The sequence below is a fragment of the Cervus canadensis genome, chromosome 17 (assembly GCF_019320065.1).
Source record: "Cervus canadensis isolate Bull #8, Minnesota chromosome 17, ASM1932006v1, whole genome shotgun sequence".
Lineage (NCBI taxonomy): Eukaryota > Metazoa > Chordata > Mammalia > Artiodactyla > Cervidae > Cervus > Cervus canadensis.
Window position 1 is genome coordinate 4,847,063 of NC_057402.1, and position 17,515 is coordinate 4,864,577.

At 54.0% G+C, this 17,515-nt stretch overlaps 1 protein-coding gene across 1 annotated transcript; it reads right to left on the bottom strand.

The window, feature by feature from the left end:
- Positions 1 to 129: 129 nt before the first annotated feature.
- On the bottom strand, positions 130 to 16,241 carry LOC122419679. The gene is made up of 7 exons (XM_043434439.1): positions 16,143 to 16,241; positions 14,575 to 14,643; positions 12,946 to 13,063; positions 4,419 to 4,499; positions 3,658 to 3,799; positions 2,854 to 2,904; positions 130 to 773 (listed from the first exon to the last, which is right to left on the bottom strand). The coding sequence occupies exons 5-7, from the start codon at positions 3,763 to 3,765 to the stop codon at positions 279 to 281; spliced, it is 654 nt and encodes a 217-aa protein (XP_043290374.1). The 5' UTR covers positions 3,766 to 3,799; positions 4,419 to 4,499; positions 12,946 to 13,063; positions 14,575 to 14,643; positions 16,143 to 16,241; the 3' UTR covers positions 130 to 278.
- Between the last annotated feature and the right edge of the window lie 1,274 nt (positions 16,242 to 17,515).

Genomic DNA, 17,515 nt, shown 5'->3' on the forward strand with positions numbered 1-17,515 from the left:
CCTGAGCTGGAAACCCTCTCAGCGGAGAGGCCCAGAGGCGTTATTTACAACATAAATGCCTAACACCTACATATTTATCACATAAATGACTAACACACCCGCATCATTGCAGACCATCAGTTCCCCGAAACTCGATGATACATTTCTGTTGTTCGAACCTTACAAGAAGACACAAAAGGAGCCACGTGTTTCATGGAAGCTCTTTTTTTATGCTCATCAACGTCGTCCTCACCTCCGAGGCCCTGGCCCATCGTTACCGATCACCCCGCTCACTTGATCTAGGCCACATACTGCTTCTTTCGCTTACTCTTCTCCGGCTCTGCGAGTAAAAGTTCCAGTTTCCTCTTGGAGAGGATGAGCTTGGGCCCCCTGTCCCTCTCAGTCCCGAGTCTGGGGGGCGGCCGTGACCCTCTGGCCCTGCCCTGGGGTCTGCCAGCCTCAGGGGAGCCCCGGTCCTCCTCCATCATCCCCGTGTCCTCCGGGGGTCCAGGCAGCCGGGCCATCTGCCCCCGCGCCTCTAGGCCACCAGCCTCCGCGGGTTGCATGTCCACATCGCTGCCCTCCGGGGCTGCTGGGGCCCAGCCGGTGGCTGTCAGGACCAGGAGTGGAAGGTTCGCCGAGAGGGGGTCTTCTAAGCTCACGTCCCCTGGACCCCTGGACTTGAGCGTGTGCAGAGGCCCGTCACAGTTCACAGCACCCAGGGAGCAGCCGTTGAAATGACAGGAGGCGTGACCACGGGCCTCTTCCCAGTCAGCGTCGTAAGGATCTAAAAGCTGACAACAAAAGGGTTTCTGAGCCGGCGAGCGGGTGAATCACGGAGAATACACGCCTTACACGCACAGTTTCTTCCGTCATGGACCTTGGCAAAGTTTGCACAATCTGCCCTGCAAATAAATCTTCAAAAATGCCTTTGATAAGGGCTTCCCTGGGGGCTCAGTTGGTCAAGAAGCCAATTGCCAAGGCAAGAGACGTGGGTTTGATCCCTGGTCCGGGAAGATTCACATGTCGAGCAGCAGCAAAACTAGGGCAGAAGACCCTGGGCCCTGAGGCCCAGGCTCCGCAACAGGAGAAACCACTGCAGTGAGCCGCCCCCGCTCCCCACACCCGGAGAGAGCATGCGTGCGGCAACGAAGACCCAGCACAGGCAAAAACATGTTTTAAATTATTTTTTAAACGCGTTTGATAAGGACTTCCCGGGTGGTCCAGTAGCCAAGACTCCGTGCTCCCAATGCAGGGGGCCCAGGTTCAATCCCTGGTCGGGAAACTAGATCCCGTGAGCCACATAAGCGTTCACATGTCACCACGAAAGACCCCGCATGCCGCAACTAAGACCCAGGGCAGCCACATAAATAAATACTTGTTAACACATTTGATAAATAAGCCTCCTAAAAGCCCGAGGGTGCCCCACTGTGGGGGTGTCCCAGCCCGAGCCCCATCGTTTAAAGCCTTCCTTCCAGCTCTGGCAGCCCCTGTCCACCACCTCAGTCTGAGCTCATTTTCCTGCTCTGACCCCGGTGATGGCCTCGCTCGGGCCGCCCCGGGCCCCTGACCTGGGCAGGCTGTGGAGCCTCAGCGCCCACCCCCGACACACGGGGCCACCCAAGGCGCCCGAGGAGGTGGAAATGAGTCTCTAAAACATTCACTATTTCCAAGGTGCCCGGGGTGGTTCTCGAAGGCCGGCCATGGGCCCCTCAGGGGCAGGCGACACCCCAGGGCAGCCAAACGCCCCACCCCCCACCTCTACCGCTGCCAACGGGGGTGCAGAGCTTTCTGGACCCTCCTCACACCACCTGGGACCGAAAGGTCCTGTTCCTTACTCGTTCACTCCTGTCCCGGGGCTCTGGCTGGAACGGTCTCTACGGAAAGCCCAGGTGCCCACGACCAGGGACCACCCCCTGCTGCACGGAGACCTTTCCAGATGGGCTCCACCCGAAAACCAGCAGGCTGATCCGCACGACTCGCCCTATGAGCACGTCCTCCCCGCTGACCCGCGGCCTCGGTCACACGCACAGAGGGACCCCAGGCCCGAGTCAGCAGGGGACCCCCCTGGGGCCCTTTCCCTTGGGTGGTGACAACTCCCGAGAAAGCTCACTTGCTCTTTGGACAGCTGACGTTCATTTATTCCAGAAGGAGAAAATGAACGTAAACACCGTAATCTACCAGCAGCCGTAACCATTGCAGATCCAGAAACTGGCCAGAATTGCTGGAATTCACAAAGCAGACACTCGCTCTTGTGACCCCACCCCCAGCAGAGCAGTGAGTGTCCCCGAGAGGCCCCAGCCCAGAGCCCCCCTGGGTGTGGGGTCGGGGGTGCTGATGAGGGCCTCATGTGGGCCTCATAAGCCCACAGAATCTTTCCTGGCAAACCAAGAAACGCCCGGCCAGGCCCTCCAGTCACTGGTTCGGGGTAGAAGGATTTAGCAGCACGCCTGCCCTGTTCTCCAGGGGCACCTGGCGTCTTAAACCACCAGGAGGCCACGGTTACCTACTACACCTGTGTGATCCGTGAGAGTGAATTTAATTTGACTGAGATTCATTTTGAGATTGACTAATTGCAAACCCATGGTCTCGTCAATCTATCTTCCAGGTAAACTACCTGAAGCCTTTTGTTCTTTAAAAAATTGGGAAGAGGAATGAACAACCAATGTAAATGTCACAGTGAAGCTTTTTCTAAAATGTAGCCACACCACTGGGCTGGGCAGAGTTCTCGGAGCAGGCCTGCGACTGCCCTCTTGAGGAAGGTCTGCCTGCAAGGCTGCCCTCGGCCTGGCCTCTGGGAACTTGGACTTGAGGGGGCCCCCAACCATCCCCAGAGACAGGAGCGGCTGCTGGCTGCCTTGTTCGGGGACGTACCTCTCTCCAGATGCCTTCAACAAAGTCCAGATGATTCTTCCTGTGACTGGCCTGGAAAAGCAAAGGGTTTGGGTCATCCTCTCTATGAAGGAGGGCAGACAGCAGATTCAAGTTCAGGGGCAAGGATCCAGGGGCTCACTGCCCCAGCCAGCGGTCCTGCCCTGCCCACACTCGTGGACGGTGGCCCACTCCCAGGAAGCTGAGCACAGGCAGGGACCCCTTCAAGAGTGTGTTTGTAGGACTTAAGATGCAAACCTGGGCCACTCAAGAGGGGAAAGCAGAACCAGGAATGCGACCGGGAGACAGCCAGGTTCAATCGCCCACCATCGCACCGGGAAGGACCCCCGAGTCTACAGAGCACCCGGCACGTGTGCTGGACCCAAAGCCAGAAGACAGTAGAAGGTTCTAGGTCATCCACCCCAAACCCTCCCTTTGTAGACACAGAAGCCGAGGCCCACACAGGGGGGCCAGGCCTTGTTCAGGATCCCTGGGAAGAACCCAAGGCTGGTATCCCATATTCCAGAACCTTCCCCTCTAACACCAGGCTACCAGTAAAAGCAACTCTTGTTCTTCATCAAAAGACAGACTCTCAAAGGACAGGAATTTGAACATCGCTAGTTGTGGGGGAGAGAGAGAAGACCTGAGAAGCTGACACCAGGAACCGCAGAGAAGACTAATTCCGAGAAGGGGGTGGGGTCCTGGCAAGGGCTCCTGCTCTCTCCGGGGGTCCCAGTCTGCCCTGGCCTCCAGCCCCCTCCACCCTCCCCACCACGTGTCCCCACCCCACCAAGAGGGGAGGGGTACCTTGAGGCGATGGAGCCTGTTTCTCTGCCTCTTCTGGAAGCCGGCCCTGGTGCTGGCTGTGAACGCAGCCCGGATGCAGCTGCGATGGCCGTTCCGCAGACCAGCCATGGCTCGGGGGCCGGGGGGTGGACCTTTCACTTAACTGCAGAGCATCGGGGACAAGGCACAGGTCAGTGGTTGGAGGGGTGGGGGCGGGCTGACCACCGGGGCGTGGAGTGTAGGGAACTTTCTGGAGCCCCAGAGCTGTTGGTCTCCACTGGGCTAATGCAGTTGTCACAAGTCAGGACTCTGTGCCCAAAGGGGTGACTGTGACTGTGAGTGATAGCTCAGCAAAACAAACCTAGGGAGTTTTCAAAAAGTTTTTTAACTAAAAGGAAAGCCACAGGCAGCTGGTGGCCTGGGAGGGCCGCGCACAAGCAGCGCCTTGGTTCGGGGAAAGCCCCTTCGCACCCGGACACCCGGTCGTGTAGAAGTCACGGGTGAAGTCACACGTCCTTGACACTGAAAGTTCTAGGCTGGAGCAGGGACGGGGGTCACGCATCCAGCTCCCGTGTCCTCCCCGCTTTGGTTTAACAGATGAGAAAAATAAGCCCAGATACTGTGGACAGACTCGCCCAAGGTGACAAGCCCAGAGAGCACTCCCTCCCCGAGAGGCACTAGGTCGTCAAAAGCATTTGACAATTTTTTTAAAAACCATGCAGCCCAAGAAGAGCAGAGAAAACGTCCACTGAAAACAAAAGACAGATCACAGCGCGACTTACCAAGAGGAGAGACCACACACCTCCGTGCTGTTTCATGTCACTCGCTTCCCTCCAGAATCCCGGGGGCCGGCGCCCTAGACCCTGCAGGAGACACGTCCCTTACAGACACACACCACCCGCCACCCAGGGCGCCATGCGTGGCCCACTCAGGGGTCCCCACAGTGGACTCCCTGGAACACCAGTTCTGAGGCAGAAACAGCAAAAGCTACAAATCAGACCCTAAAGCACCATATGCGTTAGCGTTTTATTTTTTTAAAGATGCTTACTTATTTTTATTGGTTTATTTTTTGCCCATGCCACATGGCTTGCGGGATCTTGGTTCCCCAACCAGGGATCGAACTGGACCCCCCTGCAACAGAAGTACAGACAGGGAAGCCCCCTCATTCTTTTTATTTTTAAATTACTTTCTTTCTTTTTAAAAAGGCTGTGCTTGGTCTTCTTCGTTGCTACACGAGGGCTTTCTCTAGTTGCGACAAGCAGGGGCTACTCCTCCTTGTCACGCCCCGGCTTCTCATTGCGGCGGCTTCTCGGGGAGCTCAGGCTCTAGGGCACAGACTTCAGTAGCTGCAACACACGGGCTCAGCTGCCCCTTGGCACATGGAATCCTCCCAGACCAGGGATGGAACCCGTGTCCCCTGCCCTGGCGGGCAGATTCCTAACCTCTGTGCTACGCTACCAGGGAAGTCCCTCTATTCGCATTTTAAAGGCTAGAAAAGCTCCTGGTAAGATCCAAAAATCTTTTTTTTCTTTTTTGTATTAAGTCCATAAATTCGGATATCATTAATTTTCCCCAAAGTCGTTTTTCTGTCCCAGGATCCCACCCAGGACGCCCCATCACATTTAGTTCATGTCTCCCGAGGCTCCTCTTGGCCGTGAGTGTCTCGGACGCCCCTGCCGTTGATGACCCTGACCGTCCTGGTGGGCTGTCCCTCAGGGGGATCCGCCCCTGCTCTCCCGTGCACACGCGGGGCCCCGGGAGTGGAGGACTGTTAGGGGAAGCACACTGATTGAAACCGCCCACCCTGGCCAGGCACCATAGTAACCGTTTGCATGAGTTGTTTTATGACAGGAGATCCTGATAAGGAATACGGAACTAATAGGCCACCACCAGCCGGAAGAGTTCGGGAAAGATCGAGAGGAGACACCGCGTATCCGCCCATTTCCCAGAATCCCTCTTGCTAACATCCATCTTGGCTGAGCGATGCGTGCGCCACCATGAAAGACTCTGAATTAGAATGATTGGCCAAAGACCACCTGGAAACTAATCCCATCACCATAAAACCCAAGACTGAGAGCCAGGCGGCAGAGCAGTTCTCCTGGGTTCCCTTACCCTCCTGCTCTCCACCCAGGTGCCCTTTCCCAATAAAATCTCTTGCTTTGTCAGCATGTGTCTCCTCGGACAATTCATTTCCGAGTGTTAGACAAGAGCCCAGTTTTGGGCCCTGGAAGGGGTCCCCCTTCCTGCAACAGGACCACCGGAGGTGAGGCACCTTCTCCTGTCGAGGGCGTCACGGGAGCAGCCGTCACCCTGGCGTGTCCCATCCTGCTGAGGCCATGCCCCACAGGCTTCCCTACCGGACAGGGACCTGGTCTCACCTCCCCCTCCATCCTGCCCTCTTTGGAAAGACATCCCTCTATGCAGCACCCACTCACTTGCGGAGGGTTAGGCCAGCACCCTTGGAGGGAAGCAGCTGCCTAAATTTCTTGGCTGGGGTGGTTTTTCTCCCACCTGTTGATTTGTTCATTGTTTGGCATCACCCACTCAATGGACAGGAGTCTGAACCAACTGCAGGAGATGGTGAAGGACAGGGAAGTTCTGCGTGCTGCCGTCCATGTGGTCGCAAAGAGTAGGACACGACTGAGCGAATGAACGATTGATTTGTTCAATCATTAATTCATATCAGCACGGACTCATTTCATTCTATATTTGTTGTCGTTCAGTTGCATCCAGCTCTTTGAGACCCCATGGACTGCATCAGGCCCAGCTTCTCCATTCTTCACCGTCTCCCAGAGTTTGCTCAAGCTCATGTCCATTAAGTCGGTGATGCCATCCAACCAGCTCACCTGTTGCCTCCTTCTCCTCCTGCCTTCAATCTTTCCCAGCATCAGGGTCTTTTCCAATCAGTCAGCTATTCGCATCAGGTGGCCAAAGTATTGGAGCCTCAGCTTCAGCATCAGTCCTTCCAGTGAATATTCAGGGTTGATTTCCTTCAGGATTAAGTGGTTTCACCTCCAAGCTTCCCAGGAACTCTCAAGAGTATTGAGACTCTTCTGTACTTCAGTCAGTTCAGTTGTGTCCGACTCTTTGTGGCCCCATGGACTGCAGCATGCCAGGCTTCCCTGTCCATCACCAACGCCCGGAATTTGCTCAAACTCATGTCCATCGAGTCAGTGATGCCATTCAACCATCTCATCCTCTGTCATCCCCTTCTCCTCCCGCCTTCAATCTTTCCCAGCATCTATACTTGGGTTGTAATAAAGACTACATCATTTATTTTGTTTTGACTTTGGCTGGAACTTCATTTTTTTTTTTTTTTGTTTTTTGGCTGGAACTTCAGCTGGCTCCTCTAACAGAACCAACCCAAATTAATTTTGATTTCCAAAAGAATACACCCTGTGAGTTACTTAGGACTCTCTATGGGCTTCCCAGGTGGCACTAGGGGTAAAGAACCCGCCTGCCAATGAAGGAGACATAAGAGATGTGAGTTTGATCCCCGGGTCGGGAACATCCCCTGGAGGAGGACATGGTAACCCATTCCAGTATTCTTGTCTGGAGAGTCTCATGGACAGAGGAGCCTGGCGGGCTACAGTCCATGGGGTCAGAAAGAGTCAGACACCCTCTCTAGGCCAAGGTGAAACAGGAGGGTGGGGGCAGAACACAACCTTTGAAAGAATGACATTGCCTGAGGGTATAACAGAAACTGATTAGAATCAAATAGAATCAATTCAACTTCCACTAGACCTTGATCCTCTGTGCGTGCTCAAGCTAGATGACACACCCAGAGATGCCAGGACCGTTCCAACCATCAAAGACCAAAAAGTGGGTGGTGGCCCAGTTCCTGGAAATCTCTGCCCCTTCCCCAGAATGGTTGAAATAATCTTCCCACTCATCAGCCTTGGATCGCGCACACACACACACACACACACACACACACACACACACACACACACACACAATATGTCACCAGGGGGATGTCCTGGGCCCCAAGGTCTCAGGGCCGGCCCCCTACTCCCTGGCCCAGAAGCTTCAGGGGGATGTCCTGGGCCCCAAGGTCTCAGGGCCGGCCCCCTACTCCCTGGCCCAGAAGCTTCAGGGGGATGTCCTGGGCCCCAAGGTCTCAGGGCCGGCCCCCTACTCCCTGGCCCAGAAGCTTCTCCAGCAGAGCAAAGACGGAAATTCCTAACACCCCAGGACTCTCCCCTCCACCCCCCCCCCCCCGTACGCCCTCACAGGTTACATTAAAAAGCCCTTATCATGCAGATCTACTGGAGAATTCTTTGAAACCAAACCTATTATTATTGAAGCCACCCGGTTACACACACCCTGCAGTCCTTCCTGGCCACTCCTGGACCCTTCTTCCGAGTCAAGGTCAAAGTGGGGCTGGGGCCTGCCCACCCCGCCCTCCTTGCTCCATCCGGGAGGGGGCTCTGCCCCAGGATCCCAAGCCCATCTCAGCCGCCGAGCAGCACCTCCGCTCCTGGGGCCTCTCTGCAGCCACCCTCCCCTCTTCCCGCCTCTGCTGAGAGACCACAACCTAACCCAGCTGACAACTCAGGGGGGCCCCCCCTCCGGGAGATGTTCGCGGGCTTTCTCTCCAGACACTTCCTGAGGAAGAGTTAGAAGTGACCTTCTGTCTGAGCGCCAGCCACACAATCGCCACCTGCAAGTCCTGTCCAGGAAGCTCTCACCCTGAGTGTCCCTGCCCACCCGGCATCTGCCCGCTGCACACACCTGCGTCTGCACACGCATACATGCACACACACCTGTGCCCACACACACAGGCCGCACCCACAGGCCACTCCCCGCACCGTCCATCGCCCGCACCACTCCTCCGGGCCCTAACGCCCAGCCTGCTCTAGGGTCTCTAATAGGTTCTTCCAAATTGACTCGGCCAAGATCAAATGGCTGATCTTTCCCCAGAATGGCCCCACCGGGGTCCTCCCAGCTTGGGGAAGCTACAACAACCTTCCCATCATATGACGACTCCTTTCTCCCAAGCCCCACATTCAGTGAGCAACCACACGGAATGTGCTTCCCGTGAGCCCAGAATTCGGCCACTGCCCCCACTTCCCTGACCCAGCCACTCTCCTCTGTGTCTCCTCACTGGCCTACCCACCCCCAAGCCCCTCCAACCCCCTCACCACCATCCGCACCCCCACACTCGCCTAGCCCTGCCCCATCCTCAGCCCAGAGCGATGCCCTGCTACAGAGAAAGCCCAAGCCCTGCCCCTGTACCCAGCCTTCTTGCAGCGCCCACCGGAGGGCGCTCCCACCCCCAGGGCTCAGCCCCCCTCGACCTGCATCTGACCGGCCCCTCCCTTCCATCCTATCTTTTGTAGTTCAGTCACTCAGTCACGTTGGACTCTGCAACCCCAAAGACTGCAGTCCACCAGGCTTCCCTGTCCTTCACCATCTCCCGGGTTATTCAGGCGCTAAGTCCTGTCCGACCCCTTGAATGGCAGCACACCAGGCTCCTCTGTCTTCCACTATCCCCCAGACTTTGGTCAAACTCATATCCATTGAGTTGGTGATGCTATCTAACCATCTTATCTGGTGGCCCCCTTCTCTTTCTGCCCTCAATCTTTCCCAGCAACAAAGTTTTTTTCCGGTGAGTCAGCTCTTCTCATCAGGCGGCCAAAGTACTGGAGCTTCAGCTTCAGCATCAGTCCTTCCAGTGAACAGTTAGAGTTGATGGACGGGTTGGATCTCCTTGCTTCCAAAGGACTCTCGAGAGTCTTCTCCAGCACCACAGTTCGAAGGCACCAGTTCTTGGTAGAGACGCCTTATCTCCTGCGAGTTCATCTTCCCCACCTTCACCGCCAATCCTCTCGCTCACACGCAGGCTACACTTGTCTCCCTGGTCCTCATCTCTAACATTCTCTGTATCCTCCTTGTCTGTCCCTTCAACCAACTCACACTCGCCCGGGCTTTTCACTGCTGTGTCCACAGCTGTGTCCCCCAGGCCTGGCCCGGAGCAGAGCACTGGCCAGTGCTCTGTGAGTGTTCCCGGGGTAAACCACACACATCACTCCACTGAACCTAAAGGGGCTCCACCATCCTCCCGGACCCCTAAGCCAGAAACCAAAAAGATTCTCCTGGAAGCTGAAGAGCTGCTGGGCCTGGGACCATGCTTCCTGGGCCCAAAACCCAGTCTGCTACCAACCTGGCTGCAGGACTTCAGACGTCTAAAGGAGCTGCTCCTTGGAATCCCTGGCAGTCCAGTGGTTAGGACTTGGCACCAGCACTGCTGGGTTCCAGGTTCGATCCTTGGTTGGGGAACCAAGATCGCACAAGCCACGAAGCAAGCCAATAAAAAAATAATGTGGCTTCTCCCGACTCACATACAAAACGGAAACAGACCCATAGACTCAGAAGACCCAGAAAACAGGTAACCCCTACGGTTACCAAAGGGGAAGAGGGAGGGATAAATGAGGAGCTTTGAATGTAACAGATGTTGTTCTGTCACTCAGTCATGTCCAACTCTTTGCGACCCCATAGACTGCAGCATGCCAGGCCTTCCCTGTCCTTCACCATCTCCCAGAGCTTGCTCAAACTCATGTCCATTGAGTCAGTGATGCCACCCAACCATCTCATCCTCTGTCGTCCCCTTCTCCTCCTGCCTTCAATCTTTCCCAGTATCAGGGTCTTTTCCAATGAGTCAGTTCTTCACATCAGGTGGCCAAAGTATTGGAGCTTCAGCTTCAGCATCAGTTCTTCCAATGAATATTCACAACTGATTTCCTTTAGGATTGACTGGTTTGCTCTCCTTGCAGTCCAAGAGTTTCTCAAGAGTTTTTTCCAGCACCACAGTTTGAAAGCATCAATTCTTTGGCACTCAGCTTTATGGCCCAATTCTCACATCTATACATCACTGCTGGAAAAACCACAGCTTTGACTAGACGGACCTTTGTTGGCAAAATAACAACTCTCTGCTTCTTAATATGCTGTCTATGTTGGTCATAGCTTTTCTTCCAAGGAGCATCTTTTAATTTCATGGCTGCAATCCCCATCTGCAGTGATTTTAGAGCCCCCCAAAATAGTCTCTCACTGTTTCCATTGTTTCCCCATCTATTTGCCATGAAGTGATGGGACTGGATGCCATGATCTTCATTTTTTCAATGTTGAGTTTTAAGCCAGCTTTTTCACTCTCCTCTTTCACTTTCATCAAGAGGCTCTTTAGTTCCTCTTCTCTTTCTGCCATGAGGGTGGTGTCATCTCCATATCTGAGGTTACTGATACTTCTCCCAGCAATCGTGATTCCAGCTTGCGCTTCATCCAGCCCAGCGTTTCTCATGATGTACTCTGCATATAAGTTAAATAAGCAGGGTGACAACATACAGCCTTGACGTACTCCTTTCCCAATTTGGAACCAGTCTGTCGGTCCATGTCTAGTTCTAACTGTTGCTTCTTGACCTGCATACAGATTTCTCAGGAGGCAGGTAAGGCAGTCTGGTAGTCCCATCTCTTGAAGAATTTTCCAGTCTGCTGTGATCCACACAGTCAAAGGTTTTGACATAGTTAATGAAGCAGAAATAGATGTTTTTCAAGATGGTAGGAAGGGCAAAATCGTGTTTAGAATCAAACTTCATACCCACCAGAGATGCTTAGAGGCCACAAGCAAAACCCTTGTGTGCACCAGGACCCAGAGAAAGGAGCAGTGACCCCTACAAGAGACTGAGGCAGACCTGCCTTTGAGTGTCTGGGGGTCTCCTGTGGAGGCACAGGTCGGCAGTGGCCTGCGGCAGGGACAGGGGCTCTGGCTGCGGCAGCCCTGGAACGCATGGCTTGTGGCATGAGTCCTCTTGGAGGAGGTTGCCATTAGCCCTGCTGTAGAGCCGCCGAGCAGACGACCCACAAACTGGAGCATAATTATAGCAAAGAAGTTCTCGCACTTTTGCAAAAGTTCTAGGGCCGACAACAGGTTTCCCAACCTGGAGATCCAGCAAAGGGACTGAGAACCCCCAAGAAATATAAGATATGCATGCATGCTAAGTCACTTCAGTCGTGTCTGACTCTTTGCGACCTCAGGGACTGTAGCCCGCCAGACTCCTCTGTCCATGGGGATACTCCAGGCAAGAATACATGGGTTGCCATGCCCTCCTCCAGGGGCTCTTCCCAACCCAGGGATCGAACCCAGGTTTCTTATGTCTCCTGCATTGGCAGGGGGGTTCTTTACCACATAGCACCACCTGCGAAGCCCATAAATCAACTATACTTGGGTTTTAAAGAAAATGCCAGGACATGGAAGCAACCTAGATGCCCATCAGCAGATGAATGGATAAGGAAGCTGTGGTACATATACACCATGGAATATTACTCAGCCATTAAAAAGTATTCATTTGAATCAGTTCTAATGAGATGGATGAAACTGGAGCCCATTATACAGAGTGAAGTAAGCCAGAAAGAAAAACACCAATACAGTATGCTAACGCATATATATGGAATTTAGAAAGATGGTAATGATAACCCTGTATGCAAAACAGAAAGAGAGACACAGATGTACAGAACAGACTTTTGGACTCTGTGGGAGAAGGCGAGGGTGAGCTGTTTCGAGAGAACAGCATCGAAACATGTATATTATCTATGGGGAAACAGATCACCAGCCCAGGTTGGATTCATGAGACAAGTGCTTGGGCCTGGTGCACTGGGAAGACCCAGATGGATCGGGTAGAGAGGGAGGTGGGAGGGGGGATCGGGATGGGGAATACATGTAAATCCATGGCTGATTCATGTCAATGTATGACAAAACCCACTACAATATTGTAAAGTAATTAGCCTCCAACTAATAAAAATAAATGAAAAAAAAAAAAAGAAAATGCCTGCTGATGTGTCCCTTGTGGTCCAGTGGTTAAGAATCTGAATGCCAATGTGGGGCACACGTAGGACATAAGATCCCACATGCCTCGGAACAACTAAGCCATCATGCCGTAACGACTACAGCCCATGCGCCAGGGCTGGTGCTCCACAGTGAGACACCCACTGCAGTGAGTGCCCATGAGCCACAACTCAAGAGTAGCCCCTGCTCATCGAAACAAGAGAAAACCCATACGCAGCAACGAAGCCCCAGCACAGACATGATTTTTTAAACGCCTGTTCACTAGGCAGAAAGAGGGAAAAGATAGGGGCCTTCCCCAAACAGTCCAAAGCCCCAGAGCCTGGGGTGGCCTTCTCTCTGCAGCCCAGGTTAGTCGGCTCCCTCCTCCTCCCTTCCTGGACCCTTCCTGGACCCCCTAGTCTTTCGCTTACAAGGAGCGCCCAGAGGAACAGGCCAGCCTCCGAACTGGAGCCCCCTGTGAAGGTTCCTACCTGGAGTCCGGGAGCAGCCTGCAGACAGGAGTCCGGGAGCAGAGGCTGCAGACAGAAGGTGGAGGCGAAGCCAGACGGCCGGCTTCTGCGAGCAGAGTTGGGAGGAAGCAACGCTGGTCTGAAGAAGAGAACAGAGAGGCAAAGTGGTCTTTGGCCAAAGAGGGGCTCAGCCAGTCTGCTCTCAAAATCCGCCAAGAAGGAGAGAAAACATCGTGAACCGCATCGCCCCCAGCTTCCACAGGGCCCCACGGACGAGGCACGCTGGGGACCAAGCGGTCTGGGGTGCAGAACTGGGCATCTCTAAGTTGGCCTCCATGCTTTACTCACTTTTGCATTTCCGCTTTAAAAGAAAAACACACTCAAAAAGCTCTCCCTTAACAATATTCAAAAACTAACCAGCAGTTCAAAACAGGCGTCTTTTCCTTGCAATAAAATTTGCCCTGAAAGATTTCCCAAGCTCCTCTTCCCCCAAAAGTGGTTTCTAAGGCAGCATGGAAATGGTCTGTCGTTTCACAGTATGCGGGGTCTTTATGTCTCTGCCCACGTGAAACCAAGATCTGGGTCAAGTTTCGAATATCTGAGCACCTTTCCTGGACTGGGAACCCGAGAGAGCAAGAAGTCTTTGAAGGTCAAATTTCTAAAGATAAACTCCTGCACACACACACACACTCTGACCAGAAACAATCCTGGGTGTGTACATCTTCCAAGGACACCTTCACAAGCTCAACTTCCACCCCCTGCACCACAGCAGGTGCTCGGGAAATACTGTTCAAGTGTAATAAGCTAACGGCAGGCCAGAAGGCTGAACATTACCCCCTGCACCTCCTGGAACCCTCCGGAACTTCCCTGGCAGTCCAGTGGTTAAGACTCCTTGCTTCCTCTACAGGAGGCCTGGGTTTGATCCCTGGCTTAAAATAAAGAAAGGAAGAATGCACACCCCAAAGAGTTACGTTCTGCCTAGTATATTCGGTCAGGTTCTTGGCAGAGGCAGGGGACAATAAAATCTGTATCTTCATGCACAAACTACAGGGAAAGTTTCTTCTGTTTTCTTTCTCTAGTGTTAACTGTTTTTATTTATTTATTTATGGGTGTGCTGGGTCTTCTTTGCTGCTCAGGCTTTTCTCTAGTTGCAGCGAGCAGAGCATAGGCTACTCTCTAGCTGCAGTACACGGGCTTCTCATTGAGCTGGCTTCTCTTGTGAAGTGCAGGTTCTAGGGTATTCGGGCTTCGGTAGTCGCAGCTTCCGGACCCTAGAGCAAAGGCTCGGGAACTGTGGCTCAGGGGCTCGGCTGTTGAGCAGCGCGTGGAATCTTCCCAGAGCAGGGACTGAACCTGTGTCTCCTGCACTGACAGGTGGGTTCTTCACCACTGGGCCACCAGGGAAGCCCTCCAGCGTTAACTTTTCAGATGAACCCGTTCATACCATACTTGGTATTACTTTGATCAGACACTTCTGGGTACCATTATTCTGAGATAAAGTTTTTTAAAATGACAGTGGATTTTTTCTTTTTTTCATTTTGCAATCTCCTGTCTGAACAACAGATCAAAACTTACAACTCCACTTCAAGACAGTGCTGACCAAGCTTTAAAGGGAGAGGCAGTTTCAGAGGCGGCCACATCTCATGGTACCTTGTGTGTGTAGGTCGGCCTCTCCAGAGCTCCCAGGCTCCTCTCAGGATCCATCAAGGTCACCCAGTTCTGCACCCAAAACAGAAGAAATCCCGTTCAGGCTGAAGGAACCCACATAAAAGCCAGAGACCATCTGAGGTTTTCTTATTTTAAATTGATTTGTGTAGGGGGAACTACAGGTTAGAATAATATTTTATTTTGAAAAAATACTGGGCAATTTGCCACACAGACATTAATTTTATTGTTGTTCAGTCACTAAGTCATGTTGTTGTATAGTCAGTCTTTTCGACCCCATGGATTGTAGCCCGCCAGGCTCCTCTATTCATGGGACTTCCCAGGCAAGAAGACTGGAGTGGGTTGCCATTGCCTCCTCCATCGGACCTTCCCAACCCTGGGATGGAACCCACGTCTCCTGCTTCAAGTAAATTCCTAGGTGTCTCAGAATTCTCCTGTGGGTTTGGGGCAGGGGAATTTCCAGGCTGCTAGAGGTCCCAGGAGGTGGCAGGGTCACCCTCCCACTCTCACCTGGTCAGGACTGGCCCAGGCCACCCCACCTTGGCGGGGAGCCGCGCCCCTTCTCAAGCCCTCACTCCACGCCTGAGGATGGCCGTACCTCAGCCCTCACCGGCCCCGGCAGGGGAGTAGGGGGAGGACAGCATAGCTCAGTTGGAAAAGGATCCGCCTGCAAGGCAGGAGACCCTGGTTCGATTCCTGGGTCGGGAAGATCCCCTAGAGAAGGGATAGGCTACCCACTCCAGTATTCTTGGGCTTCCCTTGTGGCTCAGCTGGTAAAGAATCCACCCGCAATGCAGGAGACCTGGGTTCGATCCCTGGGTTGGGAAGATCCCCTGGCGAGGGGAAAGGCCACCCACTCCAGTATCCTGGCCTGGAGAATTCCGTGGATGGTCTAGTCCGTGGGGTCGCAGAGCGACACTGAGTGACTTTCACTTCGCTTTGCTTCAACAGATATTTCTCCTTAAGGGTGAAAGAAAGGGGGCTCTCTCCGAGGCAGGGACCCCGGTCCCAGGGAGGAGGAACCATCCTCACTCCTCATACCAGAGATGCCCCAAAGTGCTGGCCGGGCTTCTTCAGCCATGAGTCAGGGGCCCCACCACGGGGGAAGGCTCTCTTCACTCCCACACGGCAGGGGCCACCCCTTCCCCGGGGCTGGCGGTCCTCCGCCCACAGGGCAGGGAGCCTACGCAGGGTCCGGGCTCTGCCGCCTCGGGCCCCTCCTGGCCGCTGGGGCCTCTTGAGGCCCCCCGCGACCTAAGGCGGCCCGCGCGGCTTTAATGGCCCCCCTGCGCGCGGGAAAGGCGCCACGTGCGGGGCGGGAGCATCTGGCGGCGCCCGTGGCCGCACACCTGCGCCCACCTGCCCGAGGTCCGCAGCGCCCCGTGCGGCTCCAGGCGCAGCGAGGAACTGGCTCCCCAGGGTGACTCCGAGGGGGCGGACTGTTTACTAAAGTGAGGGCCGGGGTGAGGTCGCTCAGGTGAGGTGGGCACCGGGGTGCTGTTTATTCAGAGCAGCTGGGGTCGCAGGGCACAGGCCTGTCACTGCGGGCCTACCTTCTGAATGGCATGTCCATTTTGTTCCCAGTGTGACCATCCACTGGGTCGAGAAGGAGGGTCTTGCGGCCCGACAGGTGTGACGTCACAGGCATCTCCATGACAACGCATGCCGCGGCTCTCCACCCGCCCGCGGCCCCCGCGCTCCGGCGGTTCGACCCCGCGGCCCCTTCGCGAAGCTCCTGTGACCCCGCTGCACTAGGCGCCCCCATCCCGGCTCCACTCGCGGACACAATTTTGCCGCAAAACCTTGAGTGACTCCCCAGTGCCCGGAGAAGACCCTCAAACCGTAACCCCACGTTCCCTGCCGGCGGCATCCAGACCTAAAAACCACGCCTGCCCCCACCTCTCCTTCCAGATGCCGGAAGTTACCGAGACCCCTCCCTCCCAACCACCCCGGGCTCCGACTTCTGCTGGAAAGGCTTCCATCTCCTTGCCCCCACCCCTGACTTTTTATCCTCTTCCTCTTAGTTTGGCACCTCCTCCAGGAAGCCTTCCTTGACCTGAAAGTCTTGGGTAGGAGCCATTTCTCTGCACTCCCACCCACAGCGGGCCAGACCAGCCTGTACGGTATAATCAAGCTGCCTATTGATTTCTACCTGGTTCGCTAGACTGTCTGTCACCCTGTGAGCCAAGGAACTTTCAGTCCTACGCTCCGCCATGTACTCGTTGTTCAGTCGCTAAGTCCCATCCTCTTCAGACCACTTGGAGTGCAGCACATGCCAGGTTTCCCTGTTCTTCACTATCTGCCATTAAATGGTATCATTTGCACATCTGAAGTTGTTGATATTTCTCCTGGAAATTTTGATTCCAGCTTGTGATTCATCCAGCCTGGCATTTCACATGATGTACTCTGTATATAAGTTAAGTAAGCAGGGTGACAATATACAGCCTTGACGTACTCCTTTCCCAATTTGGAACCAGTCCATTGTTCCATGTCTGGTTCTAACTGTTGCTTTTTGAGCAACATACAGGTTTCTCAGGAGACAGGTAAGGTTGTCTGGTGTTCCAGATTTTTTCTGGAATTCCTCTGCTTTTTCAATGATCCAACAGATGTTGGCAGTTTGATCTCTGGTTCCTCTGCCTTTTCTAAATCCAGGTTATACATCTGGAAGTTCTCGGTTCATGTACTGCTGAAGCCTGACTTGAAGGATTTTGAGCATTACCTTGCTAGCATGTGAAATGAGTGCAATTGTGCGGTAGTCTGAACATTCTTTGGGATTGCCCTTCTTTGGGATTGGAGTGAAAACTGACCTTTTCCAGTCCTGTGGCCACTGCTGAGTTGCTGACATATTGAGTGCAGCACTTTAACAGCATCATCTTTTAGGAGTTGAAATAGCTCAGCTGGAATTCCATCACCTCCCCTAGCTTTG

Coding starts and splice junctions, on each gene's coding strand:
- LOC122419679 (XM_043434439.1), bottom strand. CDS start 3,765: ATGGCTGGTCTGCGGAACGGCCATCGCAGCTGCATCCGGGCTGCGTTC. Junction 2,905..3,657: donor ACAGGCTCCATCGCCTCAAG/GTACCCCTCCCC, acceptor TTGCTTTTCCAG/GCCAGTCACAGGAAGAATCA. Junction 774..2,853: donor TTGAAGGCATCTGGAGAGAG/GTACGTCCCCGA, acceptor TTTTGTTGTCAG/CTTTTAGATCCTTACGACGC.